The 11,586-nt window shown below is 35.0% G+C and overlaps 4 protein-coding genes across 5 annotated transcripts; 2 read left to right on the forward strand and 2 right to left on the reverse strand.

Moving 5' to 3' along the window:
* Positions 1-2: 2 nt before the first annotated feature.
* LOC100216504 (small nuclear ribonucleoprotein polypeptide C-like) lies at positions 3-1,411 on the reverse strand. The gene is made up of 2 exons (NM_001142630.1): positions 1,241-1,411; positions 3-1,078 (listed from the first exon to the last, which is right to left on the reverse strand). Exon 2 carries the CDS (start codon positions 1,047-1,049, stop codon positions 696-698), a length of 354 nt encoding a protein of 117 aa, NP_001136102.1. The 5' UTR covers positions 1,050-1,078; positions 1,241-1,411; the 3' UTR covers positions 3-695.
* Positions 1,412-1,922: 511 nt separating this feature from the next.
* On the forward strand, positions 1,923-6,358 carry LOC100677886. Of its 2 annotated transcripts, XM_016988870.3 has the most exons (6): positions 1,923-2,153; positions 2,262-2,542; positions 2,784-2,876; positions 2,966-3,221; positions 3,294-3,433; positions 3,499-6,358. In XM_016988870.3, exons 4-6 carry the CDS (start codon positions 2,966-2,968, stop codon positions 4,402-4,404), a joined length of 1,302 nt encoding a protein of 433 aa, XP_016844359.1. In that variant the 5' UTR covers positions 1,923-2,153; positions 2,262-2,542; positions 2,784-2,876; the 3' UTR covers positions 4,405-6,358. The 2 variants fall into 2 exon arrangements, with proteins under 2 accessions (XP_016844359.1, XP_008212247.1); XM_008214025.4 differs by having other exon boundaries at positions 1,923-2,542.
* On the forward strand, positions 4,915-6,825 carry LOC103317152 (probable cell division protein kinase ECU08_0230). Its single transcript, XM_032595958.1, has one exon. The coding sequence runs from the start codon at positions 5,288-5,290 to the stop codon at positions 5,921-5,923; it is 636 nt and encodes a 211-aa protein (XP_032451849.1). The 5' UTR covers positions 4,915-5,287; the 3' UTR covers positions 5,924-6,825.
* Positions 6,343-8,065, reverse strand: LOC100680052. Its single transcript, XM_003427670.5, has 2 exons — positions 7,740-8,065; positions 6,343-7,654 (listed from the first exon to the last, which is right to left on the reverse strand). Exon 2 carries the CDS (start codon positions 7,494-7,496, stop codon positions 6,417-6,419), a length of 1,080 nt encoding a protein of 359 aa, XP_003427718.1. The 5' UTR covers positions 7,497-7,654; positions 7,740-8,065; the 3' UTR covers positions 6,343-6,416.
* Positions 8,066-11,586: the final 3,521 nt, after the last annotated feature.

Here is an 11,586-nt window from a genome sequence, read left to right on the forward strand (position 1 = left end):
TTAAAGCACTTAAACAGTGGAGAATTTATTCACACACCATACAATTTTTAATTAATTCTCATTTTTACATTTGTATTAAACCAAACGCTGGAGATTATATCGGACCCATGAGTACAAGCTCAGCAAAACCAAATTCTCAATGATTGTACGATTACTTTTTTCAATTTTTCTTTTTGCTCTCAATTAAAAACTATCATACTTAGAGGGCTGAAATTTTGCATTGTGGTTTGTTTCAAGCTGTTAAAACAATATATCCACTTGTCTTTATCTCAAGTGTTATAGTTTAAATTTTCATATAAACACCCATCTATAAATTTTACCCTCGAAGCCATGGGGTTCGGTGTGGATCAGCTAGAAAAGACAGTCAAGTAAAAATTGTTACGCTAGCCTGTTTCTATATAATAAAATAAGCATTTACACCACAAATTAAACATTTTGCATGAATACAATGCATATAAGTCATTATACTGATAGATACTGCCTGCGACTGGCTCGAACACTAAGCTGGGAATATCTATCAAGATCATCACATTTATACTTTATCGTTGATTACCTTGAACACACAGATTTCCCAAACCCACATAAAAAGTGTACATGTCGGTGTGAGTGTTGAGTGTAGTCATGTTTGTAAACATGCACGAATATGTGTAAGGTTAGGTATTTTAGACGAAATAAGTGAGGTTATCTCTGGCGTTTTAGTGCATATTTAAACATTTTCCACCTAGACTAGCTTTACACGCGATGTCAGGTCCCATATTGGAACAACGTCCCTTGCCACGCCGGCCTCGGCGTCTCCTTTTGTGATTTCTCCTCTCATCGTTAAGGCTTGGTAGTGGTGAAGAAGTAGTATTCTTATCAGAAACAATTTTTCCGGCTTTAAAAGCGGCTGTCGCTTCGTCGATCATTTTCTGCGTTTTTTCTTCCAACCACTTTTGATAATAATTTGTAACATTATCTTTGTGTTTACGCCCCTGGCGATGCGTATCCGTTACGGTTGGGCTGTCGTTGGCGAGGTATGTGTCGCAGTATTCACAATAATATTTTGGCATTGTGACTTTGGATACCACGATAAAAAAATCTGTAAAGATAAATACATTAATATAAGAGAAAGTAAATGCCGATTGAAACGTTAAACTTTAGAAAAATGTCAACTAATTCTTTTCACACAGCAAGAATATATTTCTTTATATTTATCAATAGAAATATGAACAATATTTACGAAAATAATTTAAATACATACGTTATGCTCCAAAACGTCAATAAGCGTACACGGTATCCAGTGACTATGCCCGAACAAGACCTCTGCAGTAGACGGACACAAGCAGAATAAAATCGTCCCCGAACTGATGCTGATCAAGTACCACTGGTACAGCGCTACCAAACGGTTGGCCGAAATTGTAAGTCGACTATTGACCAATTAGGAATGTTGACGTGGAAGCTCAGTCCAGAGGGCGTCTTGGTCTCAACTCTCCAGCCCCAAACCTGTGTCAAATGTATATCCATATATACGTTCACACATGCGCAATGCGTGTACGTATCACGTGACCTAACTCACACATGCAAGAGCGTTTCCGTAAGCATAAATATAGACATACATTTAACACGGGTTTTAAACTGGGGACCAAAGCACCCTCTGGGCTAAGCTTGCATGTCAACATTCCTAATGTCCAATGGGAAAGCGAGCGTATGGAAAAAATATATTATAAAAATGTTATCAATTGTCAGTAAACAATGTTTGTTAAGCTTATTAATACATTTTCAGATAAAGAAGAACAGTTATCATAGTTTCAGTCGGCATTTATAGAACTTTTGAAGTGAATACTTCTATAGGCCCGTCGGGTACACATTTTGCTGGGGAGCGAATCGGCGAGCGGCGAGCGTCACGGCGGCGCGACAGATAAATTCGTCACAAAAGCAGTGGCAGCTCTCTCCCCTTGACCGCTCTCTTCCCTGCGCGAATGGCGTACACGCAGCTCCCCCTTCTCCGCGCTCTCTTCGCCGACGCGTAGCTGACAACTCTCTTCCCTTACCTCACCGCGTCACCGCACTGCTCTACTAGCGCTACAAGCAGCTATCGTGTATTCTCGGCTCTTTCCGCCGAATTTCGGGCCCCTCGATGCGCTTGGCGTTCTCTACCTATAGTATAATCTGATGTAAGGCTATGTCGCGTCTCCACACGCTCGGCGTTCTATATCTAATAGCGTCAGTTGTATGTAAACAAATCATTCTTTTTGAAGTGAATACTTCTATATGCTCGCCAGGTACACATTTTTACGGAAGCCCGGTCACGACATGAACAAGTTGCAGAGTTACCGTGCACACAACGAGTTGGCGTGCGAGTTACCGTGCGAGTTGTCGTGCATGCGTTATGTTGATGCGTTCACGAACACGGAACCTACATAACCTAACCAATCATATCATGTCATGGAGTGCCGCGAATCGTTTCATTTCTTTTTGAGATTTCAAAGCGAAAGATCGTCGTTGTTCTTCACAAAGAGTGGCAGTTTTGAGCGAAAACAAAACTTATAAAAATACTTTAAAGGTATGTACAAATGGCTATAATGGTATTAGTTAATTAGCTAACAAGAGAGTAATTGATTTTCATACCATCTTTTCTTGAACGTGATTTATTAGAAAAAAATCTTGGATATATATTCATTTCATTTTCTCAGAAAGACAAAACACAATGCTGCAAATGTCTGACTGATATGATTGATAATAATCTTGAACTGAAAATGATGTTGCATGATATGTAAATGTGACAAATAAATATTTTTTTATAGGTGAAAGTATTAAATAAGAGCTGCATTTTCTTTGTTTTTTGAGGAAACTATAAATTATTACTAACAGCACATTGGACTACAATACAGATAACCGTAGGTTTTTCCATTTTAAATCACCAATTTATTTTTTAATATTATATTACTTAACAGTCTATTTTTATTTTTTGAATTATTAATTGTAGATGGATAATGTTCAAGATGAAATAACTATTATTTCTGGCGATGAGGCTATGTCTTTTTCATTAGAACCAGATGGAACATTAAGCCTTGAGTGTGTAAAAGTATATTTTCCTGATGCTCTAGGACTAGTATGTGATGTAAAGGACGATGAAGGAGTGACAAAAGTAAAAGCTTTATCTATTAAAAATGGTCAAATAAAAATGGAACCTAACGTTAAGGAATATAGGGTACGCTACAAAAGCACGAAAGTTGACAAAGGTTTGTATATCCAGTTTAATGTGCAATTCTAATACAATCTACAATTCAAAATTTAATAATTTGATTTTTCAGTGGAGAGTATCGCCACTACTTCTACTTTGAAAGCTAATGCAACCAAGAAAGAACGTGTGAACTTGTATCGTCGAATCATGGAAGGAAATAATATAAAACCAGCAGGAAAAGATGATGATATACTCGAAAGACAGAATAAGGTAGCATTTTAAAACGGATTCACATTGTTAATTTTTTTACATCTTGTACATTTTTGTCTTTTTAGATTTCAGATTTAAGAAAAGTATCTCCTTCTCCTGGGCCAGCAAAGCTAAAACTTGCGCCAAAATATAAAACTATCAGTGTTGGATGGAAACATCGCTATGCGGAGGACCTAAAGTACAATCAACAAAAATTCCCTGTTGGTGGAAGTAGAAGCTTTCAACTGGATACTGCTGTAAAATACAATGTTGATGACATTATACAAATGGGTATAAGGGAATTTACACATGAAACAGCTGTAGTGCTACTTAAGTCATCAACTATTAAATTGGGATTCCATAACTGTGAAGAGATCACAAGTTTTAGCTTGCCAAATGGTACAGAATGTGGCTTATTTAAATACTACAAATGTAATAATTTATCATCAAATCGCATACAGCTGTATCTTTTGTCCACTTCAGTGGAAATGAACGCTTCTTTATCACAGACTATAGTCAAAACTGCAGTTGATACGGTCCAGGAAAATTATAACTCTGAAAATGAAAATAACACTAACACAGAAGTTGTAGCAAAAATACATCATTTACCAGACAAAAGTTTGAAAGATATTACAAATACCAATTTTGATAATTTTGATCAACAAGTTAAATATGAGGAACAACCAGGACAGAATACTTCAAAATCTGATCGTTCTCCATGTACATATGAACCGTTTATAAAAGTTGCTTTGATTAATAATTCCAAAGATGATGTAATAATACAACCAGAACAACATACTTCAAACTGCGATCATTCTCCATGTGCATATGTACCAATTGGAAAAGCAGCTTTGATTGATGATTCCAAAGATGAGTTAATGATGCAAAATGATAATTTCAAAGATGATTTAATAATGCAACCACAACAGCATGTTTCAAAATGCGATGATTCTCCAACTCTACAGAGGAGCCACTTGGAGAACTACCTTTGAATGATGATTTAATAATGCATGAAGAATCTGTACCTGAATTTAATAAATGTGGGCAATCAATCGAAATCATCACAAATAACTTTAACCAAGTATCAATTTCGTACATGGTGATTGGAGAATCAAAATATTCTAAGGAAACGTATATAAGTCACAGATATAAGATTGGTATTTTCTGGCACGTAGTAGATAATGATGAAGAATATGGTATGACACTGGACCAGGATAGTTTTGATCCTACTGATTTTGGTTATGAAATTAGTCAAATTATTGTTAATGGTAAACATCTGTATCAAGTAGAAGTTGATGAAAATTTACGAAAAGTATATATTTATCCAGATTCAAATGAAGGTGATCTACACAAAATCATTCACAATACAAATGAAGTTGTTGGATTTGCTAATGACCATTTAGGAATTGGGGTGATTCCAGTTTGTTATCCAGAATGTAGCCCCAATTTTCGTGGTTCAGGAATGATATTTTATTTAAGGAAGGAAAGATGCTTATGTGATTACATAATTTACCATTGACGTCGGAAGATACTTGGTACTGTAAAATAACATGCAGCGAAGGTTGCAATGAAACCTCAAAAAAAATTGTTATTGGTAATACTCAATGCCAAACTGTAAAATTAACCATACAAAGTGTGCCAGAAATAAAAAAGAAAGATTTTGATCTTTCAAAGGAATTGATTGTAGCTGGTCAGCAAGGCAAAGTTTATAAAGGCTCTTTTAACAAACAAATTGTGGCCATCAAATGCATTAAATTGTATACAAGGAATACAAAAAATGTTGAAAAAGAAATTGCTGTTCTTGAAATCATAAAGCATGAAAATTTTATTCATTTACTTGCAGTTTCCAGAGATATTAAACAAGTATATTTGATAATGGAGTATTTTAAAAATAGTGCTCCTTTATCAGACGTTATTTTTGATGAAGACTTAAAGAATACGTACAATTTTAATCTCAGAAAAAATGACATTTCGAAACAAATATGTACAGCGATTGCGTATCTTCATGCACAAAGCAATCCGATAATTCATCGAGATTTAAAACCCGAAAATGTATTGATAAATTTGAATGGTCTCGTAAAGATTTGCGACTTTGGTCTAAGCCGTTTTTCCATAACAATAGCATCATTAAGAACTACTGTTGGATCCAAAATTATGGGAACAATAATGTACATGGCTCCGGAAATCCTCATTGATAGAGAAGAGGCCAGTCTCAAGAGCGAAATTTGGTCACTTGCTTGCATTCTCTGGGAGATATTCAATGAGAATAGTATCTGGGAAGTTAATGATCAGGAGGAATTAGAAGAAAAATATCGCAATAAAGAAGTTCCAAGTATGATAAATATCCCAGAAGAACTTCAACCTTGTTTACAACAATGTTTTTCTTACGAAAGTTCGTATAGACCACTAGCAGCTGACATTTTAAATAGTATTAACAAATCTAATGCATTAAGTTGGATATGCATTACAGATCTACGTATTTTAATATATGATAAGTTATTATTTTCTTAAATAATGTTAGAATAAGAATTTCCAAAGACTACCTATAGTTATATAAGTATTGACCCAGTTAAAGTTCTCAAAACGTAGATTAGAAAAAGTTATTGTATGCATAAAGTCTCAAAAATCTTATTTAATAGGTATAACCAATACTCACTGAAAAAAAATGATTCGTAAATCCACTACTCTCAGAGTAGCTAAATAAAAGTCCTATTCTGAGAGCAGTAAACTTACTGCACATAATTGTAATTTTATTATTAATGACTTTTATTTTGGTACTCCGAATGTGATAGATTGACAAATCATTTTGTACAGGGCTGTAGGTAAAAAAATGTTTTTGAAAATTCTCCGAAATCGTATTTTATATGACTAATGTATTAAGTGAAAATGTACTTTGTTCGTACAGTTAACATGATTTAATAAAAAGTTGATTAATACAAATAAAAATAATTTTATTTTATTTATTACAAATATAGTACACAATATCGCTAGTTGGATTGTTACATTAAAGTATATCGTCATTATCATTATATTGATTAATTTCATTTAGGATTTGATGATACAAAATTGTAGCTTCTTCTACATTGGCCGGTGTTGATAAACCTGGAAATATGTCATTTACTAGTTTCACAAAATCTGAATTACAATATGTCGGTGTTTCTGTAAATTCTCTAATTGCATTTTCAATGTGCTCTTTTTTTACTTCTTGACCCCAATTTGCACATTGAACTGCATTTGGAACGTAATACATGAAATTCGGTTTTCCACTCTTAACGTTATCACATTTTTGTTTACGTATATTATGTCGATTCCATCCCTTTCTAGTTTGTTCTAGATCAAACTTTATCAACGGTGCGAAACAAAATCTTAGGCATTCAACCTGTATCTTATTAGACCTATCGAAATCACGACACTCGACCATATCCTTAAAAAAATTGATCCAAAATTCTACTGAATGACGTCTCATCCTTCCCCAGGAACTTTCCACGCGTTGATTAGCAGTGCTTTTACCCTTGATAAAGCTATGTAAACCTGCGTACGGATCACTGTGTCCAGATCTAAGAGCTTGATGCACAATTTCGACAGTGGAATTCTCTGTTCCATGATCTGATCTAATTATTGCAGGAATTTGTTTAAACTTCTGAGCTGCCTTTAAGTAGTAATAACAAATTATTTCAGGTTTGTTATTAGATGTGGCCAATTCTAGCCACATAACTTTTCTCGAAAAGCCATCAATACAACCATGTATCGCAAAGTCAAAGGGCTTTAATTTATCATAACCATCGATGTGCCAGATAAAATTTGGACCTGGCACATTGTACGTCCTTCTTTTGAGCCTATATTTTGATCGGTGTACAATGCCTTCTTGATCAACAATACGTAAGATATCAAGCACTGTCTGTCTCTTAACATCTAAGCCATGTAAAGTTTTTAGTCTGTGCCACAAGGATTTATACCCAAGGCAGCTTCCACTACTTTCTAGTTCGCTTAAAATACAAATAATTATATCATCTAAATTCTCTTCCTTGTTTTTTCTTCTTAAGCCCAGATTTTTTAAAACTCTTTGTAGTTGTCTATAAGACATAAATAATCCATGTGTTTCCAGAATTTTTTAAATTTCTGTGTAACTATAGCATTCATGGAAATATTTTTTTATAACATCTTCTATTGAAACAGATTCCATTTTGTAGAAAAACCATAAAATAGACAGGTTAACAAACTTTTTACAAGCAGAACAACAATCTATAAAGTAAATATCAATTGTTAGCATATTTGTTATTAATAATTTTAATAAACGTATTAAATAAAGTAAAAATCATAAACATACTTTCCAATATGCTTCATAAATATAAAAATACAACGAACATATACCATTTAATTGTAGTCGTTTATACACTATATGTATACGATTTTATTAAATCATAACATTACTGTCGACTTTACAGATACTACTTAGCATTAAGTATTTTATTTATTTACTCAATCGTGTGTGGCGTTTTGTTTACTTTAGTTTGATTATAGGTTAAGTTCCGCGTTCGTGAACGCATCAACATAACGCATGCACGACAACTCGCACGGTAACTCGCACGCCAACTCGTTGTGTGCACGGTAACTCTGCAACTTGTTCATGTCGTGACCGGGCTTCCGTACATTTTACTGGGGAGTAAATCGGTGAGCTCTCTCCCCCCACCACGCACTCTTCGCCACGCATGTTAGCATGCTCGCACAGCTCAGCTCTTCCCTTATATATCAGGCGCACTTATTTACACACGCTGCAAGCGGCTATCGTATAATGCGGCAGCCAGCTAGGTTCCCGTAGCCTTTTCAAACGGAACGACTCCACCTAGGTTTTTCTAATGTATTTTTGCCTGCTGAATCTGAATTTCGAGGGTGGAGTGTAAAAAATGGCAGGTTAATTGTTATAAACAATTTTCCGGAAAAATTGTTGCAAAATTTTCTTGAAAGTGTTCTTATACATTTTCCCGTAAAATGCATTGTTTCACGTAGAAAAATCATTGAAGTTTCGAAAATTCATATGGGAAAAGTAAAAAAAACCGTTGCATTTCCAAAACTTTAATCTTGTTTTAAAGAGAAACAAGCACAGATAACAAATAACCTGTCACTTTTTACACTCCACCCTCGAAATTCGGATTCAACAGGCACAAATACATTAGAAAAACCTAGATGGAGTCGTTCCGTTTGAAAAGGCCACGGGAACCTAGCTGGCTGCCGCACTATCGGATTTTCTCGGATTTTGGACGCGCTAATATAGCGGTACCTTTTCATGGTACTTCAATTTTTTTGCGTCAACTAGACGACGTGACTTTTTTAATATGCGCGAAACGTTTGCAGGTAAACATTATTGACTTATAGCGGTAAACATTATCACTGTATGACACGCCCTTGCGTAAACCTCCATTTACCGCACGCTCGTCCAAAAATGCACACTCTAAATCTCGGATTATGCACGTTGTGTCATAAAATATCGTACGATATACTATTATTCTTATTATATTTTCTTCATTTGTATTATATTTTGCCTATCCTAAATTTACTAGTTGATCAATGATTACTTCAACTAAGATTTTATAACTCTCTGTCAAAGTTGCGATTAAGTTGGAAAAATAAGAAAATGGCGGTGATTTACGCATCAAAATCACTAAATCAAAAAATTATAAAAATTTATCAAAAAAGTCACAATTAAATGTATCCTTGTAGATTAGTACTTTGCACTTAACGAAGACGCATTTGAATTTGCGTCGAAGACTAATTCATTCGAAGACTATAAAGTACATTTGCAGTCCCGCTGCGGAGACTAGTACATTTCTCACTTCGTATACGTTCGATTCTCTGGCAACGAAACTATTCAAAATTTTCCAAAATTCCACAACGTCTATTTAAGTATTCACTTCTATCGGCTGTCCCCGAGACAGCCACATTTCTTTTATGTATAAACTAATAGTTCTTTATATGACTAGGAAGTCACGATTTGCAGATAGAATAATGAACACTTTTGATTTTTCCCTTTAAATGTCTTTAAAACATTTAGTTTCATAGCTTTTTTGAAAAACATTTAATTCCTCGTTTTTCAATCTGATCTTAACTTTTTGTGAAAAGCAATCTTAATAATACTGCTCGGAATCATGCTAGTGCCATACGAGAACCATAAATAGAACTGTAGTTTATAATTGCAAATGCACACAAACAAATACATTTCGAATGTTAGTACAATACACATGAAAATGTGACATTACTGACAATATCCATAACAAATGTATAATAAAATGCTGTATTTAAATTCAGGAATTTGTAAATAATCATAGCCACAAACTCTTTGAAACTATTGATAGCTATACATAATAATTTTTAATATATTTTTAATAAAATATAACTACTACAAATGACCTGTATTTTTTGATGATTTTTATAGATCACGTTGAGACACCATCAAAATATACGAAAAGTGTATATTAAAAGTAAGACTGACTTTGTTTATTGCAAAAAAAGAGAACTCTTTTCGGTGGCAATTTGAAGCTCTGAAACGCGGTGTACCAACTTTCATTTATTCCTGAGCAAAGAAAATCTATGGTGAAAGGTTGAGCTGGTTGCTGAGTTACATGCTGCGTGGACAGTCCGCCTGTATGCAAATGTTGACGAAAGACTCAATTTTGCTTTGCTCTGCCTTAATTGAAGAGACAGTTAAATTTGCACATTTATGTGGGGTATGAAAGTTAAGGATTCAATAATAGTTATTTTTAGTTAGTTTGCTTATGTTTTATACTCTATACACATCGTAGACTATAAAGCAACAGGCCACGGCAAGTATGCGCATAAATAATAATTCAGATGAGGGCAACCATCTTATTTTATCACTAGTCAGCTAATTCTAGCTTACTCGCTAAACTTTAATAATTGAGATTTTTAAAACTGATTTCACTGTACTTATTTGGCGTTTATTTTATGAGCGTACAGAGAAACTTTCGTAAGCTGCAAGCGTTCGAACAACTTTTTTTGATGATGTCACAGCATTCTAAATGCATGATAAGAATTATAATATTAATGTACAGATCATTGAGGATAAAGTAAAAACTTGTAATTGCGCCAACATTTTACTTTGTACCAGATATACATTCAAAAATAAATTATTGAAAAAAAATTTATTATTTAAATAAAATTCTAACATGCCCGTCGATAGTACTTTTGAAAAATTAAATATTCAAAGTTAATAAATAACAATTCTCTAAAATATTACGACTTTCTTCCCAGATAAACTTAAATCGAAATGCCAACTGCATACCTGCCCCGGGAGCAAAAGGCCATTAATGGCATCCTCTTCTTCTCTCCCTATACGCGCCGCGCGATGGCAACGGGAGTCTTTATCCTTTTATTGCATTCAGTCGTTCGACCCCACAGGTGCATCCATAGACGAGCAAGTGAGAAGAAGCATCCACCTCTCCTGCCACCTCCACACAGCCGAGCTAACACCATACTAGGCCAAGTTCTCCTAATAATCCCTCGATTTGGATCGTTAATCGAGACATTCCTTCACAGGGATGCTTGTCTGTGAAAAAAGCGTGGGTGGAATCCCGACGACGAGAACCCTTTCGCTCTCGTCCACTGATCACCACGCAATCAGACTCTCCGACTCTTCCAGTGTACGGCTTCGGCTGCGATCACGTAGATTTAGCTTTCAAGCTTTGAAATGTGTTATATGCATGTGGAAGAGCGAAGGAGAGAGAAGACAAGTTTGGAGGCGCGGAGCCGGCCGACGAAAACGACAGTTTCCGAAGAGTGAGCGCAAGAATCAGAGGAACATGACGGGAAGAAACTAACCGACTTTTCGGCCGGGCCATTGACTGCACGCTTGTTAGCTCTGTCTGTCTAGACGGCTATCTTGAAACGCGGCGTCGCTGCCGCCTGAACTGATTAGCTTAACTTCAAGGCTTCTGTCCGATTGCGGCGTATTATTTGCTGATAAAAATTTATGTTAGCTGTTAGAAAGTAAAAGGAGACTTCTCAACCACAGATATTTTTTATTGATCCAGACTATTGTTCTATTATTGTTGATGCACGAAAAGTCGTGTTAACCAACAGCCTATCGAAATTTCATCTTACGCTTATTATTTGAACCTCTAAAATCGTCTTGCATTTTTACACGTAATAATTGCTTTTTA

The sequence above is a fragment of the Nasonia vitripennis genome, chromosome 1 (genome assembly GCF_009193385.2).
Source record: "Nasonia vitripennis strain AsymCx chromosome 1, Nvit_psr_1.1, whole genome shotgun sequence".
NCBI lineage: Eukaryota > Metazoa > Arthropoda > Insecta > Hymenoptera > Pteromalidae > Nasonia > Nasonia vitripennis.